Source organism: Tachysurus vachellii, chromosome 14 (genome assembly GCF_030014155.1).
Source record: "Tachysurus vachellii isolate PV-2020 chromosome 14, HZAU_Pvac_v1, whole genome shotgun sequence".
In the NCBI taxonomy this organism is placed as follows: domain Eukaryota; kingdom Metazoa; phylum Chordata; class Actinopteri; order Siluriformes; family Bagridae; genus Tachysurus; species Tachysurus vachellii.
Window position 1 is genome coordinate 13,178,887 of NC_083473.1, and position 24,585 is coordinate 13,203,471.

General features: G+C 40.0%; 1 protein-coding gene across 2 annotated transcripts in view; it reads left to right on the top strand.

Annotated features, from left to right (window-relative positions):
• The first annotated feature begins 1,142 nt into the window (after nucleotides 1-1,142).
• Nucleotides 1,143-24,585, top strand: part of trim44 (tripartite motif containing 44) — a 49,152-nt gene continuing 25,709 nt past the window's right edge. The window contains exons 1-5 of one of the 2 annotated variants that reach the window (XM_060887531.1): nucleotides 1,143-1,329; nucleotides 5,753-6,321; nucleotides 9,718-9,795; nucleotides 14,852-15,166; nucleotides 22,029-22,051. In XM_060887531.1, coding sequence (XP_060743514.1) covers nucleotides 5,821-6,321; nucleotides 9,718-9,795; nucleotides 14,852-15,166; nucleotides 22,029-22,051 — 917 coding nt within the window. In that variant the 5' untranslated portion in view covers nucleotides 1,143-1,329; nucleotides 5,753-5,820. The remainder of the gene's footprint in view (nucleotides 1,330-5,752; nucleotides 6,322-9,717; nucleotides 9,796-14,851; nucleotides 15,167-22,028; nucleotides 22,052-24,585) is intronic. The other variant, XM_060887530.1, reaches the window with a different exon arrangement.

Consider the following 24,585-nt stretch of genomic DNA (forward strand, 5'->3'; position numbering starts at 1 on the left):
TTCTTCTTTGAAAATTAATATATTTTGGGTTCAGAAGGTGTTGGCGATCCTGCCAAGCTTCACATTCCAGCATACTTTTATTATATTGTATTATTTTAAGTGATTATTATTATTATTATTATTATTATTATTATTATTATTATTATTATTATAGTGAACAAAGATTTCTCCTCTGGTTTTAAATTGACAATTTTATCAAAAGTTTAAAGCAAGCAATATATCTTGCAGCTAATGCGAAGCTCTTAAGGGAAAATAGCGTTCCTTATTATTATTTATTTATTTATATTTATTTTTTTCATGCTTGTTATTTGCTGAGCTTGCAAATTCAGTTGGGGTGTTGTTACTAACACATCTCTCTCTTTCTCTCTCTGTCTCTCTGTCTGTAGTGACAGCATGTCTTGTTCTCTCACTCCCTCTGCAGTATGAGCAGGTCTCTCTCTCTCACTCCCTCTGCAGTATGAGCAGGTCTCTCTCTCTCACTCCCTCTGCAGTATGAGCAGGTCTCTCTCTCTCACTCCCTCTGCAGTATGAGCAGGTCTCTCTCTCTCTCACTCCCTCTGCAGTATGAGCAGGTCTCTCTCTCTCTCACTCCCTCTGCAGTATGAGCAGGTCTCTCTCTCTCACTCCCTCTGCAGTATGAGCAGGTCTCTCTCTCTCACTCCCTCTGCAGTATGAGCAGGTCTCTCTCTCTCACTCCCTCTGCAGTATGAGCAGGTCTCTCTCTCTCACTCCCTCTGCAGTATGAGCAGGTCTCTCTCTCTCACTCCCTCTGCAGTATGAGCAGGTCTCTCTCTCTCACTCCCTCTGCAGTATGAGCAGGTCTCTCTCTCTCACTCCCTCTGCAGTATGAGCAGGTCTCTCTCTCTCACTCCCTCTGCAGTATGAGCAGGTCTCTCTCTCTCTCTCCCCCTGCAGTATAAGCAGGTCCTCCTCTCTCTCTCACTCCATCGGCAGTATTAGCAGGTCTCTCTCTCTCTCTCTCTCTCTCTCTCTCTCTCACTCTCTATCTGCAGTATTAGCAGGTCTCTCTCTCTCTCTCTCTCTCACTCCCTCTGCAGTATGAGCAGGTCTCTCGCTCTAATTTTCTGTCGCCCCTGTCTGTCGCTGCAGAAACAGGAAGTTAAAAAAAAGACCCGAACAAAACACGGAAGTGGAGCGGCTTTAGTGAGCTCAGAAAGTGAAAGCAAATCAGGCCGCAGCAGGAGTAAGCACAGGTAATGCTAAGGAAGTGTTAGCTTTACTTCAACTGCTGAGGTACACAAACCGACTGAGGGGGGAAAACAGACCAAGAATCGGCTGTAGCTATTTCAGTCACAGCGAGGAGTAGAGGTAATTTACACACAGGCAGCTGCAGATTTGTGTGTGTGTCTGTATATATGTGTGTGTAAGTGTATGTGTAAGTGTATGTGTATCTGTATATATATGTGTGTCTGTATATATATGTGTGTGTAAGTGTATGTGTAAGTGTTTGTGTAAGTGTATGTGTATCTGTATATATATGTGTGTGTAAGTGTGTGTGTCTGTCTGTATATATGTGTGTGTAAGTGTATGTGTCTGTATATATGTGTGTAAGTGTATGTGTAAGTGTATGTGTATCTGTATATATATGTGTGTGTAAGTGTGTGTGTCTGTCTGTATATGTGTGTGTAAGTGTATGTGTCTGTATATATGTGTGTAAGTGTATGTGTAAGTGTCTGTGTGTCTATATATATGTGTGTGTATGTGTAAGTGTCTGTGTGTCTGTATATATATGTGTGTGTAAGTGTCTGTGTGTTTGTATGTATATATATATATATATATATATATATATATATATATATATATATATTATATATATATATATATATATATATATATAATGTGTGTATGTGTGTCTGTGTGTGGGCCTGGAAATTTATGTTGCAGGGTATTAAATGAACATGTTAAGATTTACTCAGTGTTTGTATGTGTATATGTGTATGTGTATATATGTGTGTGTGTGTGTGTGTGTGTCTCAGTGTCCATGTCTCAGTCTCAGAGGATAGGCTAAGGATCCACTACAAGCTTCACAATAAAGTGGTAACTGGAAGTGATGAAGCATTTTACAAACTGCCCTGATAATGATAGGAATACATGATTACTGCAGTCCTGTAAGGTGCTCTCAGTATATGAGCTGAAACCAGACTCAAATCAGTCCACTTATGTTCTGAGCATGTATGTTGTTGACTTAAATGACACTGGCCCTGTGTTTAACACAACTTAAAGCACATGGCCTACACGTCCCAGACGTTTCTCCTAACAGCGAACTTACAAGTTACAAGAACGGATAAGTAACTATGTAAGATCAGTATCATACATCAGCTAATGTCAAGAGCTCCAATATCTATACAGGTTCATGCTTGCACATAAATCAAGCATTGATTGTTTTTGTTAGCAAAAGTATTTCCATGTATGCAAAAGTAACGACCAATTCAGCTTCGATAAACAGCTTTTTTTTTGAATGACATTAAAACTAAACATTAGGGACAGTCTTCAAGAGTTTATTCAATTCTTGAATGTTGCTTGTTGTGTTCATTGTCATTGCTCAAACTTCTCTGCTGATTGTTTCTTCAAGCTCCAAACAGAACATAATTTGAAATAATTGATTGCGAGAAGACCATGTAAAGTTTTTCATTCTGAGACAAAAGATTTTCATAATCATGTTGTCAGTCCCTTAACAGAGAGAGAAATTACAGAAAGACGATGCTGACAAAGTCCAAGGAGCTGACTGTATGCAATGGTTTTGTATAAAATCATGTTCAGCTTGACTGTAGGCATAAGCTGATAATACAGCTTTTAACTTTCTTCACCTTGCTGTTCTCAGTCCTTATAAAAGCCTTCTGCTGTGATCGATTGGTCATCGAACATCATCACAAGGGCTGCTTCAGAGTACTCTTTGATATGAACTTCTCCATAAGCCTACCTTTTCAAAACCCTATATTCAATTCATAGAAATATATGAATACAGGATATAAAATATGAATTTGAAAAAGGCCCTAATATAATTTCAGGAAGAAACCTTGAGAGGAATCAGGCATTAAAGGGAATCCATTTTCATCTGGGTGACATAGAATTGTGTTATTATAAATCATTTCCATTCTATAACTATGCACCATGTGCTGTATGGTCAAAAAGTGCAATTGTATAACTAGGAAATTGATTCTAGTTTAAACATGTCTAGTCTGTCTGGTTGACCTAATCAAACTGATGGAGACTTGAGTGCAAATGTGTTCATTGCAATTGAAGTCCAAAGCCATGTGGTGTAAACCACAGCAATCCCATGTTATGTGATAAATTAGACCCCCTATAACCTTGCAGGCAAACCGAAATGAATACCTTGTGACCACAAGTACAACATCTGGGACCATCACTGTAGACTTTGGAGGTGACTTTTTATTCACTTAGAGTCTCAGCTTATTTGCCATGCCATTTTAAAGTATTAGGAATTTTTTTAATACAGATTACAACAAATATGTAAGATGTGTAGTTAAAATGAATGTCGGATTTTTTCATAAAAATAGTTTATTGTTGTTGGCCAGTTTTAAACCGAGCCTAACATTTTTATTGTTTAGTTTTATTACAGGATTTTTACCGTTTGACATCACTGTGTCATTTGTTAGCCTTGTAATATGCTGTGTGATATTGCTTTGTCACAGCAGGAGTCATCAGGAGTCAGTTTGTGTGGATTTATAATGGAGACAGCTGGTGAAGTCATATTACCAACACAAATCAAAGCAGCCGGTGCATTAAAACTAGGGAGAAACTAAACAAACTACATCAACACTACAACAATGAATCTAAAAAGGATATTTCTACCAGAGTTTTGTTGAATTCTCAAATCTGATGAGTCAGAAGGTGTGAATGCTTTGTAACAGCATTTACAGTTTCTGTTTCTATATTTCAAATGGTAGGGTTATGCTCATGTGCTCATTTTTATACACTATTTTTATAGAGCATGTATGCTGGACACTCTACATTATCTAAGGCTTCTAATAAACAGATTATAAAGCATTATTTTAGTTTTCCAGTGTCATGGGAGAGTGTTAAACTTTTAAATTTCTCCCTTTTTTAGTTTTATTAACCTCATTTGTTCAATCATACATTTAGTCATTTATTTTTCTTTCTCTTTTCAACTGGGGTTGTAGTGTCAGCAAGCTGAGAAGCTCAGCCCTCTTACCCCAGCCACACTTACCAGCTCCTCCTAGGGCAAGGCAGCTGTGAGATTTAAGCTTAAAATGGGTTAAAACCACCTCAACTGGCGTCTCTTAGTTCAACGGAAAAGTAGCTCTCAAGAAAGAAAGGGAGGGGAAAAAAAGGCTGGTGAGGGAAATTTTATAGCCGCTATAACATTTGAAAAGACTCTAAACTGACGTTCCATCGCATTAAATATTTACTATAATTGGATAAAAAGAATGATGTCACTCATTAATAAACTTAAAGGTATAACTGGCAACTCACTGAGGTATAAGATGAATAACACACTTTGGGTCATGCTGGTATTGGAAAAAATTATTCTTTGAGGTGGTAATGACCCGTAATGGAGGGATGTGTTAGCCTAGTGGTTAAGGTGTTGGACTACTGATCAGAAGGTCATGAGTTCAAATCCCAGGTCCACCATTCTGCTACTGCTGGGCCCCTGAGCAAGGCTCAGTTGAATAAATTGAAATCAGTCACTCTGGACTACTTGTAAATGTAATGGTCCTCTAGGTCATGTCAGACCCAGAGGACCCAGACCTCATCACACCTAGTCTTAGCATCAGACGGAACGTCTGATGCATGTGGCACACAAACTTGGAAACGCCAATTTTCAAACAAATTTACAAGAGTTTCAAGACCTGTGTGTAGAGTTTTTCAAATGCTAGGCTTAGAAACAAAGCTATCATGATGCTCTACCTCCCTCATGGAAGAAGAAAGCCGTAGTGTCTCTGATTGTGACAATGATTCTTTATGAGGATCAGCTAAACACTTTCTTGTATGAACTATCTTTGTGCTTGCATGCTGGTCTGTTATGTCACTGACTACATTTTCACACGCCTAAACATGACACTGAACAAAACAGATTGTAATTGGTTGCTGTACATGTCAGGCAGGCACTCTGTTAGGTGGTCCTTGACCATTAAAAACTTCCAGACCTTCTGCCAAACTTAGACTACCTCACACCATACAAGTAGAATTTTATGTTGTACTTTCTCAACCACCACTTTTGGATTTATCAGTTTATGTGATTTTTCACTCGGTTTGTTACTTACTGCATTTTGCTGTATGCATAAATAAATCCCATGAACAATGAACTATTCAGCAGTGAGTAGGACTACTGTACACTCCTTCAGTCTGCTGTACAATTTCATTAAGGTAACCAGAGTCCCTCAGATAAATAAACTATTTGGTGGTAACTACATGCCTTCTGCCCCCCTCCTCTACCCCAGACCCCATTTTGACTCGATTTGTGTAGCAGCTTTGGGACTTTAGACTCGGCTTGGACTTCAGAACCGCTGACTTGAGTGTAACTACTGTAACTTGACTACCGCACTATTAGAGCTGCAGGTTGGATCATCTCAGAACGTCAGCCTTTGTTTACAGTTTCAGTTTTTCTGTTTCTGTCAGTAGAGGAGTGATTTAATGCAGTGAGCTTAGGCTCAGCTGTGGAAAGCTGAGTAAAGTACATTTGTTCTGCTTATGTTTACCATGTCCCCTGAGCTGTGGCTATTTTTAAATTGCTCTTTTTTCCCTCTAGGCTTCCCTGGGACCACACTCTCTCTCTGTCTTTCCAGCCTGTTGCCCTTCCTTGTCCCATTTTCCAATATGAACCAATATAATAGGTGCAATGATGATGACGACCTGCCCCAGATGGACGGCACATGCGATGCATGTGAACCAGACGAAGCACAGTCTGCTATACAAATGTGTGTTATTTGTCGCTTTGCCTTTTGCGTGGTCCATGCTGAGAAACACACACGCAGCACCAGACATCCACTTCAGCCCTACAACCCTCCAGAACCTGGAGCAAATTCCAACGCCGACATCAATGCTCAACCAGAGGCAGACGCGAACCGACTGGAAGAGGCCGAGGCCACTGGGGGTGGAGCTGAAGGGGTGGAGGGGCAGGATGAGGAGCAGAGTGGGTGTGAATCAGGAAAGAGAGACACAGTGACAGTAGAAAGACTGAGATGTAAGGAACATGGACAGGAGGGATCGTTGTACTGCAAACAGGACGAAAAGATTGTGTGTGTGTTGTGTGCTGTACAGGGAGAGCACCGTGAACACGAGATCATCACACTCCAGGAAGCCTACATGTGGCAGAAGGTGAGTATGAGCAAATGGCCTTGATTTAACAACATGCTCTTTTTATTATTAGTAGCGATAATTCTCCAATCTTGTAAACAATTCATGACCTTTGTCTCTATTCTACAATCATTTCATTTCATTCTTGCCCATAAGCCTTTTCCACACGGTTATGAAGAATTCCAAAATGATGTTCTGTTCACTATGTACAATGAGCTCATTACATAATATAACCTAACATATACACATATCTACTCATTACATAATACATTATTGAAATAACATTGCAGACCTTGTCTAGTGACCTATTTGCCCAGTAGAGTGGCATTTAAACATTAAGCCATAGAAAAGAGGGCCCAGTAAAGGTCTATTCATCCATTCTCTACACCGCTGGGGAACCTGGAGCCTATCCCAGGAGACCCTGGGCACAAGTCCCGGTACAATTTAATTTACACACACTTCATTTTTTAATATCTAAGTTAAATATGATGCCTAAATAAAATATATTTGAAATCACAGTTTGACATAAATGACATTCACTTCAATTTCCTGCATTAAGTAGAAGTGAAAATAAAGCTTTGAAACCTTGACTCAAGTAAATTTACATTAAGCAATAAAATTAAAATAATAAAACGAATAGCAGAATACGGCAGCATACCTACTCGACTGTGCATTTTTAGCTATATGTATATCCATGTTCATTTGTCATGTTACTTATATAAACCGAACATCCGCTTACTTTCACTGTAGAATAAAGCAAGTGCCTCCTCTTAAGTACAGTATCTTGCATTAGCTACAACAGCAAAGATGTTCTCATTCTCTCCGTGCTTTCTTCACAGTCGTGTGCGATTTTCTTCACAGGTTTTAACCCAGTGTAACACCACGGTTAACCCACTCACTCAATACTTTAACGAACCGTAGAGAAGAATCTTGAGTTTTGGATTCAGCCGATTGCATTATGATACAAACCTTCTATCACACGATTCTGATTGGAGTCAGTTTATGAAGCACACCAAGTTTGGAACCTATAATGAAGAGAACAACTAAAACTTTTAAACCAGACTGAAATTCACACCAATGTGCCTTTTTATTAAAGCACATACTGTATATTGTGGGGATTGTGGTAGCCTAGTGGTTAAGGTGTTGGGCTACCAATCGGCAGGTTGTGAGTTCGATTCCTGCTGCCACTGCTGGGCCCCTGAGCAAGGCCCTCAATTGCTCAGTTGTATAAAAATGAGATAAAAAATGTAATTCGCTCTGGATAAGGGCATCTGCTAAATGCTGTAAATGTAAATATATGTATTTATACATGCTTGATATTTCACTAACAGCTCATGCAATGCTTGAGGAAAAAAATCTTAAAGTTGAATGTTACTTAAAATATTAAGTAAAATTTGTAAATAGCATGAACTGAATATATTTCATCAACTCTGAAATAGAAGAGAAACCTCACCAAAATGTATAGCTTTAGCATTCATGGTGTACAAATGACTACAGGTTTCAGTCCCCAAGGAAAGTATTGGAACAGCAAGGCCTGGTTTTGTGTTTCTGTTCTACACTGAAGACATTTGGACTTGAAATGAAAAGATAAATATGAGACAACTAAAATTTGGATCCAAGGTCTCGTATTCGTCTTTTTTAACACACCTTTTAGCTTGTCTCATGTATAGCAAAAGCAAATGACTTGGCCTTGCCGTTCCAATACTTTTGGCGATTGTATATTCATGTCCCGATTTTTTCTAAAAACCATCAGAATAAGATTCCAAATTATTTGAGGCAAATTACTCTCAGGTAATATTTGCTCTTCTTGATTCTCAAGTGGTTACATTACAATGCTTTCACTCATTAGTATCCTTAAGTATTCAGTAAACCTTAGGAATAAAGTTTCAAATTTAATTTTTAGGTGAAATTTAAATAAAAACAAAGACATTAAATTGTGATTAGCTGTCTTTTTTTAATGCTTTATTATTCCACTAAAGTAATTGCAGGCTCAGTAAAAAAAAAAAGTCAGCAAATGTAAAAGCACAACCATTATCCTATGTAAACGATAACATAAGAATTAGAATACAGTCATAGGTGTGTTGCCGACCTCATACAGAGGTGGAAAATGTTTCTTTACACCAGACCATTACTCAAAAATAAGAGACACACATTTAACAGACAATAAATAATAATATGCAGTGTCACTTGTATGCAAAATGCATGGATTATTGTGTGGAGAACATTCAAAGGATTGTGCCACAGCAATTTCACCTAAAATACTACTGGCTTTAATATCCTGATCCATGAGAAATATCATATAATCGAATCTGTAAGGATACAACTTTAAATACAAAAAACTACTAGCGCTCCTGCTGAATTACACTATGGCCAAAAGTTTCTGGACACGTGACGTCACCCATATGTGGGGTCCTTTGGGATGAACTGGTACGCAGACTGCACTCCAGTCCTCCTTAACGATCTGAAACCTAGTGGAAAACGTGAAAAGGTGGAGATTATTCTAACACCAAAAGTACAACGAAATGCTACGTTCGTAAACTTTTCCGTCTAGGATTTTGCACAAAAATGAATGTAAACTCTGCAGTCTTCAAAATTACTGCATATTTTGGGCCAAGACTTGAGATGTGAGATGTCATCACAACATGCATTCATCCTAATGCATCAAACCCTCTTCGATTCACGTGCATCAAACAAGAGTACAGGTATCATAGACAGTAGTTACACTTGTGTATTCACTGGTAGACATTTAAAAGAAGATGCCTGTGCTTTCAGTTTTGCCAACTGAAGTAGTTTTCTGTAAACTAGTTTTTTGGGATTCTTGTTCGTGGAATTCCGGTGTCTACATACTTTTGGTCATATAGTGTAACTATATATATAGTAGAGAGGAAATGGGTTATGAGCTGATCTGACTTATTTACAATACACTGTAAGAGAGTAAAGCCTAGCGTTAAGAACAACGTAGCAAATCAATACCAACCTTATTAACTGTTACACACAGAAACAGTGAAGCTGTACTACTGGTAGTAATAAGGCTGTTGAGCCCAGTATTGATGCTGCACTTTTCTGCTCTTTATTTCCCTTGTTAAGCAAGTGATCAGGCCTGGCATTAAACATTTAATTAGACCTTGTGTGAGAAAAGAGCAACACAGAAAGCAAACATATGCTAATCAAAAATGGCATCAAGCTAAATCCACTTCTACGATTTAAAGGTTTTGCTGTCTGGGATGTAGAGGGTAACATGCTTTGTCACCAGCTTATTGATTCCAAAAAGCTGTAGTTGTGACAAATAGGATGCTACATAAAGTCTGATTGTTCTGTGCTTTATTTATCTGATGCTTTAGCTGATTATTTAGGCAGCTCTGATTTTGGATATGTTTATCTCCTCAGATGAATTTTCTCTTATTCTTTCTCTCTCAGGGTAAAGAGGGCATAGATTTGCTGGCGTGTACTCAAGAAATGTCTGAGAAGATCAAGACCAAGTGGACCAGTCCAGATGTAAGTGGGCCAGACTGACTAGCAGCTATTGGTTTTATATGGTCGGGTTGGGATAACGATTCTGACGCGTTTAAAGATTGTCTTGTTCTTTTATTTGTCATTTCTCATAAGCATGAAGGACTCTGGGGTGCACTTTTTAATTGTTTCCTTCTCAAATCATGCTGAAACCAAGCACGGGCCAAGATTAGGATTCCAAACAATAACAATATAGGTTCTTATTCAATGGCCATGTAATGTAACTCTCAAGCTCATTATATGATTACACTTATTACTCTTCATTAAGCAGTAATAATGAAGATAAAAGCTAAACATTGGTTTCAGTTAGCTGGTTGCCATGTCAGGACAGAACTGTGGTAGTATTCTGCTGTAGAAAAGCATCCAAAACTAGCTTCATTTGTCATTAAAATCACCTTTATAACTGTGGATCTTTTCGCTATCTGTTTATCTAGCATTTATTTAGCACATCGGAAGGCTAAGGAGATAATTGTGAAAGTCTTCAGGATAGAGCACGGTTTGTGGTTTATTACTAACATGATACTAACAAGCTACATCTTTTTTGTCTTAAAACAAGATCAAGAGAAAGAAAAAAAGAGAAGGAGGGAAGAGACTAGTTATAGCTGTTATAAGATAAGGGATAACAGGAACTTGTGGAGATGTTTCACAGCTTTAAAGGCAACTATAAATTGATCAAATGTATGAGGTTCCTTTCTTTTAATTTATTGTAATCTGTGGCATATTTGGTGGTCTCGTGTGATCATGAGCATCAAACCACAATGCCATTGATTATTTTCATAGTGTTTGGTTCTTTCAACAACATCCTCCAGTAACATTACTGAGCAGAATTCTGCCTGGATATTATACTGTATATCTTTTACAGCACTGTACAGCTCTCCGGTTAGGCTCTGTATCCATCTTGTATTACATCACCACCCGTATCTTAACAACATATATCTTTAAGCATCTTATGCTTTCAGTTCATTTCTTCACACCTTGTTCTCGCTCTTCACACCTTGAATGGAATCACAGGCGTGATTAGTGCATCGTTTGTCTGACATGCTGTTCATTCTGAAAGACGTACAGCACCAGTGAGAAGAATAAAAGAGTTTTGTAATGTATAAGGTTAATTTGAAGACCCTGTGAAAACCTGGTGCTCATCTCACAGAATTCTGTTAAATATCATCATGCTGAAACATTCAGCGTTGGTTCTCGGACACCGAAAACCCTTCTTTTCTCCTTTTTTCCTTCCTGTTTGTCCTTTTGTATTCCTATTAATCTAACCTTTTTCTCCCTTCTTCTCTTTTAGCCTTATTTATACAAATGCCCACACAAAATAATTGCAAATACCTCTTTATTTAATCTGGTCTTTTTCTACTCAGCTTAACTCAGTTCTTTGAAGAGTAAGAGGCTCTGTGTGCATTAGGGGCTTACAAGAGCTTAAAGTCATCCTGTACTTTAGAAAATGTTAAGAATGAAATAATTTCAAGGAAATAAATGTGTACCTGTGACTAAAGTAAAAAAACTGTTAGATCTGGTTCGAAAACAGGAAATCGATCAAAACTCTGGTGTTGCTATTGTGATCCTACAAGCGTTATTGTGTCATAAAGTATAAGAACCAATCAGGTGTCAATATGCAAATGCAATTTATGACCTAAGATTAGCAGAAAAAACGGATGCCTTAAGCATTAAAGTTTTGAGTAAGTTTATAGGTACTTTTTAGTGTAGTCAGTAGGAGTTTGACACCGAAGGAAATTTTTATCAAGTGTTAAAAATAACACTGAATGCATCTATACTTTCCTCCAATCAAATGCTGAAAGTATGTTTGTGTTCTGCCTTGGCGGAGGGTAGAACTTCAGAAATGAACAAACTAGACGAATCCTCTGCATGTATATTTTTGGAATCACATTTGCTGAACTGAAAATGTGTGTCTTTAGGTCATTCTATGCATATATTCTGATTATATTAAATGTAATCTTTTCTAATCCTCACGGCAAAACTTCAGTATAAGTTTAGCGTATAATGTATAAGGGCATGTTAGCTCATTAGTGTGCTTGTTTAATTACGGATGTTGCCTCAGGGGTCATGGCTCTGGACCTCCATGTCTGGCAGTTTATATCTCAGTCTTCCTGTGAGACTACGGCGTGCTATTTGAAGAAAGTGTAAGACGTATTGGATTATATATACATGCTCATCCACGGAGAGTAGTTTACCATTATATGTGCAGCACTCCCTCATCTCTGTCATCTTTTATTCCTGGATCTTCTTCTGTTCTTCCCCGGCTGGGATTTTTTTGCTTATTTTAAAACGTTAAAAATGACACACACGGAACCCCATATGTCCACCATATGTAGTCGGTACATATCATACTCTCCCTTTCTTTTTCCATGTGTTCTTAGTATCTTTTGTGCAAGCCACAGATGCATTAATGAATTGAAAGCGCTTGCTTATGTGCTTCACAGATCTGCCAAACTGTGCTTTATTACAACATTATAAAATCTATGAGATATTAAAATTTCATCAGTGAAACCAAGAACTGTAAGAATCCTGGTGCAGTCTAACCAGACACCCCGCCCCCCCGCCCGCTCTCTCTCTCTCTCTCTCTCTCTCTCTCTCTCTCTCTCGTTCTACTCTAATAGCTACTTGAATAGTTCAGGGCTTTAAGTCATTAAAGTACTTCTTTTGCATTTACACTCAGCGGTGAAAAGAGCTTTCTCTCCATCCTTTTCTCTCCCTCTCTCTCTCTCTCTCTCTCTCTCTCTCTCTCTCTCTCTCTCTCTCTCTCTCTCCCTCTCTCTCCCTCTCTCTGTCTGTGCATTTTGAGTTACCATGTAATTTCAACAGTCTGATTACAGCCACAGAGAAATGCCAATAGCTGGGAAAGAGAAGGTGAAAGAAATCTTCCTGGAAAAAGCACTCACTTGGACAGGGGCCATCCCTCTGGGTGAGGTGACGGCCATTTCAAAGCCATTTGGTGTTAATGTGCCACTAATGTGTTTCTCTCATTGACAGCTCTATGTAGTCACTATTTCTGTTCTCACAGAATAGATTCAGCACTCAGTGGGACTGGAGGTCTATAGCCATTTATGCTCTACCAGTAATCCTATTCCATAGACACAGTGCCATACAAGTTCAAGGAACCAGCGTTTCCATCAGTTAGAGAACCGAACCATTATATGATCAGATGTGGGAGCTTAAAATCTTAAAACTGCCATCAAAACCATGGAGTGTATTTTATCATGCACATTAACATCTTTAACACTGGGCAGAATTCTTGGCATTGAGTACATGCTGAAACGTATATTGCACATTATCAATATCATAGCTATTTTTTACAGAGCCTGCTAGACTTCAAGGTCTGCTGGCATTGGCTGTGTGATATTTGTGTTATTTGTGTAAAACTGTTCTTTTTTCTCTCATGTGCACGCAGAATTTTTTAATTTCTTTTTCTTCAACATACACGTAGACCTCAAATCATGTCGCCGAGCTATTGTCATGGAAACAGTGATGCCTTCGATGGTAACAGTTTTTGTTTCTAGATCAGCACTTTGCTGCTGGAATTGATTTTTTTTTTTTTTTTTTTTTTTGAGGAAAAACTGGAACAGCTGTGGAATTGTATAGAGCCGCCAGCGCTGACTCTAGCACCACCATAGTGTTAGTGAACAATGACTGGACCAGCCCACAGATGCCATGAGTTCACGCTCTGTGTACACCAGTGGTTCTTAACTGGGGGGTTCGTGACCCCATGGGTCACAAAGTGGTAGCGTGTTAAGTGGTAGTGGTTGAACTGTGCAGCTGTTACATTCAGCCTTTCTGTGAGACTGAAGAATGCTTAAATATTGTGTGTCCATGATCTCATCAGCCCTATGGAAAAGCAGACCTTTTGAGAGAGAGAGGGTACTTTGCAGAGCATGTTTGGTTGACCAGCCAGATCCACAGCTCTTAATTTCAAGGCCAGAATTGAGAGGGGGACTGCAGAAGACAGTCAAGGCTAGGATCAAGTAAAGGATCAAATAAATAGACAAAAAGACAAGAAGACACTGGCACAGTTAGTTTGAAACCTTCTCTGTCCCTCTTTTAACTGTCTTGTGCCCAACAGATTTCATCTAGTTCTCCAAAAGCATATTTTTGGTTTCATTTCATTAATTATTGTTTTTAAATCCAGTAATGAAGCATCCACTTGCATGGACCCTCGTGTATTAATAATCTGTGTACATTCCAACACTAATCAGTACAATTATATCTACTGTGATGCTTGCGATAAGCTTTTACCTCTGAGATCTCTCAGCTCTTATGTTAGGTCGAGGTTTTGGCTAATAGGACTGGGTTTGTATCAAAGGAATAGAATTTCTCTACTTCTGGCAACGTGCTGATGTATCATGCAGGCTTTATTGTTGGACTGCAGTAGAGTTGGAGACCTGCTTAGAACTGTACAATGCCATTGGGCTTGTATTCATTCCAGACTGCAGAAATGGTGTAGAATGAATGCCAGTCCTTCCGTCAAGGGGAGTCATGAGTAGAAGAAGATTGCAAGGCAGTATGCGTGTGACAGGATAGGTGATGGTGCATTAGCTGTAAAAGTATGATTCTGAAGGGAAAGTAGGAAATGGGTTTGAAGGGAGTAACGAAGCACTTAAGTGCTGAAACCTGAACAGATGGTGTAGGATGGTGGCACTCAAAGCCAAAGTCCTTATTGTGAAATGGGATGTGCAAAAAACCTCACTATTTGCTATTAAAATGACAAGTTTGATGCCCTAGGCTCTTTGCCTAATCTCTGTCTTTGGACTGCCAGGTGCTCAATCATGTCATCTCTTTATTGTCAAATTCTTCCTCCCTTTCTTCAGATACATTAGTTCTTGGCTCTTCCACCTGTGCCTGTGATCCATTTTCCATTCTGCAGTTTTTATCACAGGGCCAAAATTAGATGTAGCTCATATGGCAAGCCTGTGTCAATGCCTTTTCTAATTAACTTTTTCTCACTGATTTTACCCCTCCTTTCCTGTCTCCTTTTCTCCCATATCTTCCACCCCTTGTTAATTTCTCTATTGTTTTCCTTGGCCAGATGAGCCCAGAGGAGCTCGAGTGCTACGTCAACCAGCAGTTTGACGAGTTACAGAGGCTGGTGCGTCAGGAGGAGTGGCGTGTGCTTCACCTGGTAGACCTGAAAGAGGCGTTTTTGACGGCACACGCTGCTGAGAAGATTGCTGAGATCAGCGTTCACACCGAGAAACTGCAGGAGGAAATGGACTCCATCACACAGCAGCTGGGTGAGCTTGACCACGCTGAGCAAAATGGCGTCGCCCCAGCCAACCTGGCACCTCTGCTGGCGGGACAACCTCGGCCGCCTGGTGCTGCTCTACTGGAAGCAAGACCTCTGGTGAGCAGAAATTCTTCTTCAGAGCAGGGAGTTTGTGATTAACAGGAAGTTCAGAATGACATGATTGACTTTTAACACCCAGCTAAACTGATGAAGCCTGTTAAATAATGGGCAAATCCAGTTGTTAAGAAATAACTACTTCAGCTTGTACCCAGAAAAACAAGAGTGCATATAACTAAACACCACACAGGGACAACTTTCAGCTCTAAGAAACCCATTGCCATTTTTAACAAGATCCATGATCGATCGCTACGGAGAAAGCAAGGGACTGGATAAATGGTGAAATTATCTTCACATTAGAAATTGACGAACTAACAATTGCCATTCCACGCATGGCTCCTGAACACCATTTTATTTCTTTTGAAGTTTTCTGTTAGGAAGTCAGTATTAATGTGAGCATTATTATGAACAATGGCTAAAGCAGTGGCAGAAAATCAGTTTGTAGGCTTGCTTAGACTTATTAGACTTATACAGTCTTATTGACCTGAGGACTAGACCTAAGTGGTAAAAAAAAAACAAAAAAAGGGCTTCATTTTCATTGAACTGTTATTTACTACAAAAATATCCAGCTAGTATGAACGCAGAAGCCGATAACATAGCCCGAGTAAAACCATAAATTATTATTCTGTCCTCACCACAAAGGTCATTGTGTTTATTAGCGAGACAAAGAAGGTTTCTGACAAATAATTGTGGGTTCATATTGTCACTATGAAAAGATTGTCTAAACATCTAATCTCTCCCCAGGCGCCGAACCTAAAATGGAAAATGTTTCCAAAATGTTTTCTCTGAACCCTGGTAATGTTCTGAGGCAGCCCTCCTGAGTGTGCACTAAAATTCCTAAATGAGGTTGGAGGGCTGGAAGGGAGGGGGTGTTTTGAAGGTCTTTAGATGTATGAGGCTATTAAGACTGGTTGTGTGGTTTCTCAGGGCCACAGGAAGAAAGAGGGGAGGAAGGAAGGTCTCAGCAAATCTAGGGAGGCTTATGAAGGGCAGTGGTGTAAGCATTCAGGACACACACAGTTCTGTAGGCAGGAGGATTTACCACACACGCTCACAGACGGGTAGGTGAAGGACAGTGGTGTAGGCAGGTGCTCTGGATGTTTGCCAGTGCTGAGTATGACATGAATCTCCAGCTATAACAACTGTACATATCAAGGTCATACACACACTTACACAAATTAACACAGACACAAACTTACTCATACTCCTTTACACACACGAACACAGCAGCCCTGTCTTGTGATTGCGCACACACGTACACAGGCTTTTATCGCGTGCAGAATTTAAACGATACCTTTAGCTCACTGGTCAGCACATGGTCCGAGAACAATTTTTAGTCAGAGCTAAATTAAGTGTTTCCATGTGTGTGTCCGTGTGTATGTGTGTGTCCGTGTGTGTGTGTGTGCCCGTGTGTGTGTGAACGTGTGTGTGTCTCCGTGTGTGTGTGTGTCTCCGTGTGTGTGTGTGTGTCCGTGCGTGTGTGTGTCCGTGCGTGTGTGTGTCCGTGCGTGTGTGTGTCCGTGCGTGTGTGTGTCCGTGCGTGTGTGTGTCCGTGCGTGTGTGTGTCCGTGCGTGTGTGTGTCCGTGCGTGTGTGTGTCCGTGTGTATGTGTGTGTCCGTGTGTGTGTGTGCCCGTGTGTGTGTGAACGTGTGTGTGTCTCCGTGTGCGTGTGTGTGTCCGTGCGTGTGTGTGTCCGTGCGTGTGTGTGTCCGTGCGTGTGTGTGTCCGTGCGTGTGTGTGTCCGTGCGTGTGTGTGTCCGTGCGTGTGTGTGTCCGTGCGTGTGTGTGTCCGTGCCCGTGTGTGTCCGTGCCCGTGTGTGTCCGTGCCCGTGTGTGTGTCCGTGCCCGTGTGTGTGTCCGTGTCCCTGAGTGTGTGTCCGTGTCCCTGAGTGTGTGTCCGTGTCCCTGAGTGTGTGTCCGTGTCCCTGAGTGTGTGTCCGTGTCCCTGAGTGTGTGCCCGTGTCCCTGAGTGTGTGCCCGTGTCCCTGAGTGTGTGCCCGTGTCCCTGAGTGTGTGCCCGTGTCCCTGAGTGTGTGCCCGTGTCCCTGAGTGTGTGCCCGTGCGTGTGTGTGCCCGTGCGTGTGTGTCTGTGTCCGTGCGTGTGTGTCTGTGTCCCTGAGTGTGTGTCTGTGTCCCTGAGTGTGTGTCTGTGTCCCTGAGTGTGTGTCCCTGAGTGTGTGTCCCTGAGTGTGTGTCCCTGAGTGTGTGTCCCTGAGTGTGTGTCCCTGAGTGTGTGTCCCTGAGTGTGTGTCCCTGAGTGTGTGTCCCTGAGTGTGTGTCTGTGTCCCTGAGTGTGTGTCCCTGAGTGTGTGTCCCTGAGTGTGTGTCCCTGAGTGTGTGTCCCTGAGTGTGTCCGTGTGTGTGTCTGCTCATGCCTTTGTGTGTGTGTGTGTCTTCGGAATGGAAATTGGGAAATGGGGCACTTTAGGTTAATTGTGATTATAAGAAAATGTCGATTGTTTCACTGATTATTCTCTGTCGCTGATTAAAAGTCACACAGAGGAAGACAAAGACACACACATGGTTGTAAATGTATACATATGTATCAGTGAACAAAGTTGTTTGGTGAATTAGAGATCACTGAATGTCTGGAGTTGTGAAAGTCTGTCACACATCTGGTTTAGACAGGGATAAACACAGGATCCAGTATTAAATGTAAGCAAACGGCCACACACACACACGTGCGCGCACACACACACACACACACACACACACACACACACACACACACACACACACACACACACACACAAATCTCCTGCTTTTTTAGACTTGCATTTAGATTCTGTGATGTAAATAAAAACATATTATGCCTCATTAAAAGCTTAAGAGTCTCGTTTCGATTTGAAAAATATATCACCAAGACGTCCCCTTTAAATTTTTATACCATCCTAATTGCTGAAAGAGGCTTTTGCTGGTGGGCAGACTAATCATGCTTCTTGCAGTGCAGAGTTAAATGTTCATTAGATAATATTTCTCTTAATAAGTCGGCTTTGCATCCATCGCATTGTGTTGTTTAAAAAGATCACAACATGTGCTGCATTGTGCATTAGCCTACTAACACAGATTAACAAAATAAATGGTAGCTCTGTGAACCTTACTTTGTTTTCACTGCATTAACTTTGCAAAGTTAACACTGTTTGTAATATGTCTTGTGTTAAGAAGAAAATAGTCAAAGTGCAGCTAGTCACTAACAACCACCAAGCTAGCACTCCTAGGCCCCAGAGAAAGGCCCTTAACACTCAACTGCTCAGTTGTATAAAAAATGAGATCAAAATTATTAAATTAAAAATGTAATTTTAAATTAAAATAGATTAAAAAGAAGCTACTAACAAATGTCTTAGCAGCTAGCGGACTATGAATCACAGTTCTTTTTAAATGTTTATATCAGACACATAACACAATACATTTTAATCTAAACTTTGCTTAACATTCTAAAAAATGTTTAATTAACCACTCACAAAATCTAAAAAGCTTTTCTCCTGCTATAAATGATGCCAAAGCCACATATCCCAGCGTGCACAAATCCTAAAGCGCTTCAGTTTTTATGTAATTCAGCTGACTTTCTACCTCAAATGCATTGAATTGAATTACAGCTGAAAAATTGTAACACAGAGTTGAGTCAAAGAGGACATTTGAAAAATGTGATGTCAGAACAGGTGGATTATTTCCCAGGGTAAATGTATAGAAAGCCAAGAATAATGCCAAGTCTCACACACACACACACACACACACACTTCATCTATCTTTAGTAATCAACATGTATAAATCTGTAAGTAAATAAACAGTGCAGCAGAGAGGTTTCTTCACTCCTTATTTCCGATTACACAAAATCACACAAACTCCAAACTGTACGCTTAATATGAAGACAATTCTCACAAATCTCTGTGCAAACTTCTGACAGACTTCATGTTCTGTTTTGACTGAAATCATCACAATTATATTATTATGTAATTATGTATAACCTAATGAATTATTCCATCACTGCTAGTCTGAAATAAACTGGACCAGCGTTCAGTGTGAGATGCATGTTTTTACATCTGATAACCTTAAACCTTAAGATTTTAGATGCTCATGAATAAACACTTGCGGCATCACATAGAGCAGAAATGGGTTTGATATAACCATTTACTTTGAAGGTAGAAACATGAGAATCATGTGAAAACTATTTCCCCTAGTAGGAGTATGGAGCAAGACATGATAAAGACATTTGGTGCTGAACATGGAAACCCCCAAACAGGGTTAATATTATAATGCATTCAAAAGTAATTAACGTAACACTACTATGTTTGCGTTGATATTTGAAGATTTGGGTGAAAAGGATGCATTGCTATTTTCAGGGCTGGACTCAGAGCCCGGTTCTGATCACATTGTGATGAGTGAACATCAAAACTCAGCAAAATCACTATTCAGATCTCCGACATAACTACAGTATACGTGTCCCTGATCGAGTGGCGTAAGTGATCCGATCATCCGAGACCGATGTTAATGCCAGTTAAGTCAAGACCAAGTTCCCAGTATTTCCGCTCATGTTCCATAAACACAAAGCCTGCCTCTCCCACATCCTTAGACACACTCACTCATTCTTCCATTCTCACGCTCTGACACAGCAACGCAATCAGCCATCGACTGTACGTTTTCTACTGTGTGCTCCATGGTTGGTGATTGATTATGTTGGCCAGTGGGAGAAAGACTTTTGATTGCCTGTTCAAAGAACCAGCACAGTCAAGGAGAAATGAATTTGTGCAAAGCAAGCAAACACTCTCAAGAGAACACAAGTGTATTTTTATTCTCATCAATTCAACATTTTTCAACATCTGCTCATACGATGTAGATAGCGAGCAGAGCATTTTTTTTTCCAAGCGGAGCATTTAATCAGATTTACTGTGGAGTAAGGAGGCATCTAGGATTGTCTGTCAGGTTACATCCCAGCTCTTTGCAGTATACAGTACACTGCATGAGTATTCACTCCCTTCACATTTCCACATATTCAACCATTATTTATTTACTCACGTACGTCTGACATTTTGAAGCTGTGAAATATCTAAAGGGTTAATTAAGGTTAATTATGTATTGCTTGCATATGTATTCATCCCCTGGGTCAATACTTAGTGGAACCACCTGTGGCTGTAAACACAACTGCAAGTCTTTTGGAATACATTTTTATCAGCTCCACACATCTGGATTCTGAAATCTCTCTGTCTTATTTTTTTTTTTGGCAAAATTGCTCAAGTTCAGCAGATCGGGCAAAAGATGTTTATGAATTTTTTGAACCACTCCAGTGTAGTTTGTTTAGGGTCATTGTCCTGTTGGAATTTGAAACCCTGACCTAGTTTTAAGTGTCTCGCAGACTAGAACAGGGTTTCCTCTCGGATTCCCATCTATCTGTCGCCAACCCTGACCTGTTTCTCAGTCTCTGCTTATCAAAACATAACACCGGGTCTAGCGTGGGGACGTTTCTCAAAGTTCTAAAACTCTTAGATCTTCCAGGAACAGGTTTGTTTATATTGAGATCATATGAGCCTTTTTTCCAGTGACATCTGATGGTAACTGGTTGCACAGACAGGTTGCACAACAAAGTGGGTAAATCCCTTTGTTTACCTTTATTAATGTTTGCTTTTCATTTGTAATGACCTGTGCAGAATCCATATATTAATATTATAATATATCAATATTCTAGGGTGTTTTGTATAAGTTCATATTTTTTGGGGGGGTTCATATTTATTAAAGCCTTTTATTGACTATTTATACAAATACAAACTGCTGCCACCTCCTGGTGTGGTGAGTTATTCTCATATGTACGTACAATATTCACTCATATCAGTTTGCAGAAGAACCACCAGGAAATGGAACCATCAGATGTTTATTGTTGGCTTGGTGTGACAGGGCTCTAATACATGCCTTAAATTGGTGGGCAGACTAAAGTTTTCAAGTGTGTACTATCTGGAGCACATCATTATCCAGTTATTAGGTGAGTCCACTTCTCTTCAGGTCAATGAAAAGGCCAAAGTTCAAAGTACTTTCACGTAGCACTATCTGGCATGCAGAATCCAGCAGCTAATGAGATGCTCTGACTCAATGTCTCACTCTGAATATGGCCCTCTCGACACTCCCTTCACAAAGCTTATCTCCTCACTCATCATTTCTTTTAAACTTCTTCCAATTATCTTGTTTCAAATGATATAGTTTTTTTTTTCCAGCCCAGAGACTTTTCTCATTCAGTTTCTTAATGGAAACGGCCAGCTGAGCTGAAGCACAGGCGCTAATGCACGGACAGACGCTGTGCTCTTATCTGCTTTTCATTATGCTGTCCTGTCTTCTAATAAAGGTTGAAGAAAGTTTCTCTTTCCCTTTTGTCTGTCTTTTCTGCTCCTTCGTCTCTTTCTGTCTATCTTTAATGCTTCTTCTTCTTCACCTCTTTATTTTATCTTCTTCTCAGTTACTCACAGTCAGTTGACTTGACACGCACAGTTTACACAGACGGAGAAATAGCAGCCACCCGATTGACTTCAGACGACATTCGATTCTAGCTGGGTCTTGGGCTTTTTAGAGGTGTTTGTGTCAGGCTTTAAAGCGCAGCTAAAAGAGAGCGTGTTTAATCAGAGTGAAAGCCCACAGGTTTAGCCCTGGGCTAATGAGCCTAGACGAAAATAGCGTATCCATCCACGGCTAGTCAAGAAGTAAGCATGCTTTTGTGCAGAGACGGCGCTGGCTTGTTTAATCATCCTCTTATCTAGTGATAATAGTGGCAGGTGATTTATAGTCCTTGTAATGATAGAGATGTTGTATAAAGGCACATCTGCTTTATTACTTTGGCTCTATTCAGTCTCATTTTTCTTTCTTTATTTCCCTGTTTTTCAGATGGACCCTGAAGCCAGACCAAGGTAAGACAACTAAAGTGAATTATAATTTCATGTCTGCTTCTTCGACTCTCTTGGGAAAGCACAAAGCTTGTGATGTGACTGTAAAGTCCTCGATCAGCTGCATAACATCCAGATGTCTCATCAGCAAATAAATACAGACTACAGAGTGTAGCAAGACTTGCCCTGGATTCCCCATCCCACCCCACACTGAGATACAGGCACACACACGTACATACACACTCGCACGCAAAAAATAGAATAATTACTACTCCAAAATCTGACGACTCATCGTGTATACAGAGTGACAAGCTTTTCTACGTCTTCCCTTTGTACACACAGCTGTAAGTCAGCCTTTATATATCCTCAAGCAGTGTGTGTGTGCGTGCGTGTGTGTGGTAGAGTTGAAAAGTGAGTGATGTGTTTGTGTGGTTCAGTGTAAACTATTTGTTTTTTATACTAAGGCAATTATATAGAAGCAAGAATATTTTTTCTCATTTTCCCAATACATTTCAGCTCAGTTTTGTTCTGCTCTGCTGGCCTGCCTATATTTAGCGTAATATTAGCTACACTGAACAGATTTTTTTTTTAGAACTACATAGACAGTCATCCATCAGCTTTAAAGGAGCAGTTTGTCATTTTCCGAGCCCTCAGCTATGTGTGAGGTGAACTGCGACTGCAACGAAGATCAGAAACAAACCTCACCCATTCTGAACCTGTGTATGCTTAGTGAATATAGGGTTAGGGAAATAAACTGGACCCGAACGGCTCTTTCGTATCTGAGGACAGGGTAATATATCATTCAGAGACGGAAAAATATCAACAGAAGCTTGAAATGAAGACACAAGCCAGATCTGCTGGATGAGAAGATAGTAAATCAGTTGAAATAAATGAATTTATCAAAAAGGACAAGGCTATATAATACATCTAAACATAAATCTACTTAAATCTCTATATCTCTCTTTTTGAATTTACAAGTCTCTCTAGATTATGGAGAGATTAAGGATCATGAACTGGCAGTCTGCGCTCCACATGTGGACAGAACCGAGTACTTGAGATAAAAAAAACCTGTAGCAGTTCACATTGACATACGAGCATAAAACATAAATAATTTCACGACTCTTGTTTTCAAAAGCCGATCCGTCACAACTTCTATAGCAGGACCTCCGTTGTGGTTTATACAAAAATGAGTTTGTGTGAATTATTTAGTTGAAGGCAGCTCGTCAGAGCAGAGACTAGCTACAGGGCTGGAGACTTTAGGTCCGAAAGAGGGGAGAGATCACAGACGTTTATTCCGTCTAAGTTTAAAACGGACGTCATATCTGTTCACTGGTTAAAAATCAGATTGTCAAGCACCATTATGAAAAATAAATTACTAATAAATTATAATTAAGCATTACAAGATACATGCTTGTTCACAATGTAGTTGAATAGCCGCGTTCCAGGCGCTGTGATTAGACACTCCTCATACTCCTGATTCTTATAAACATTTTACAGTCCTGCTTTCTAAAAGATGAACCTGAACGTTTGTAAAGAAATGAAAGGTAATATGAAGAACACCAGCTTTGTGCTCCAACAAATGACACAAACGTGCACTTAGGCTCCTCTAGTGGGGGCAAATTTAGAATTTAATTTGGTATCGATTTTCCTGAGTTATCAACATGAGATCACTTAGCACATGTCCTTGGATAAGGTCAGTATGACTTCACGCGCACACACACACACATACACGCGCTTGTGCATGCGCACACACACACATACGCACACACACATACACGCGCATGTGCATGCCCGCACACACATACGCACACACACATACATGCACGTGCACACACACTCACACATACACGCACGTGCACACACACACTCACACATACACGCACGTGCACACACACATACACGCGCATATGCACGCACGCACACACATACACAAGTGCACACACATATACACACGCACACACACATAGTGGTCTGAAATGATTTTTTTTTTTCATTAGTGTAGTGAAAGTGACTCAGGCTATCTGATAACCATCCATATAAACCATTATCGACTGCTAGCCGGATGGACGGAGAGAAGGAGAGAAAGAGAGACAAAAGAAAAGATGACGGAAGGGGGAAGGAAAGAAATTGCGGCAAGGAGTATCGAGGTCCCGGGAGACATGAGATGATGATGAGGGGAAAAAGACAGAAATAGAAAAGCAATAATGTTGCATTTCTTTAAAAAAAAATAGGCCGAAAAATGTACAAATATGACTTAAACGATGATGTGATGGTTGCCATGGCAATAATAAAGCCAGCTGCATTATTGTTGAGTGATGATCAATGGTGAGTGAAGACAAAGAGATTTTGGTTCCTTTGTTTAGTGAGCTGCTTAATTAACCAGCTTATAATGATGTAAGTTTCAAACGCTATTGTTAGAAGATTCTTAAATTTTGGCACCCCGTATGACTAGAAACGGAATATTGTTTTGTGTGCTTTAAATAATATTGTGCTCTGGTGGTTTGTGAGAAATGTATATTATAATATTTGTAATGTTTGTGCAGGTTGAGTTCTGCAAG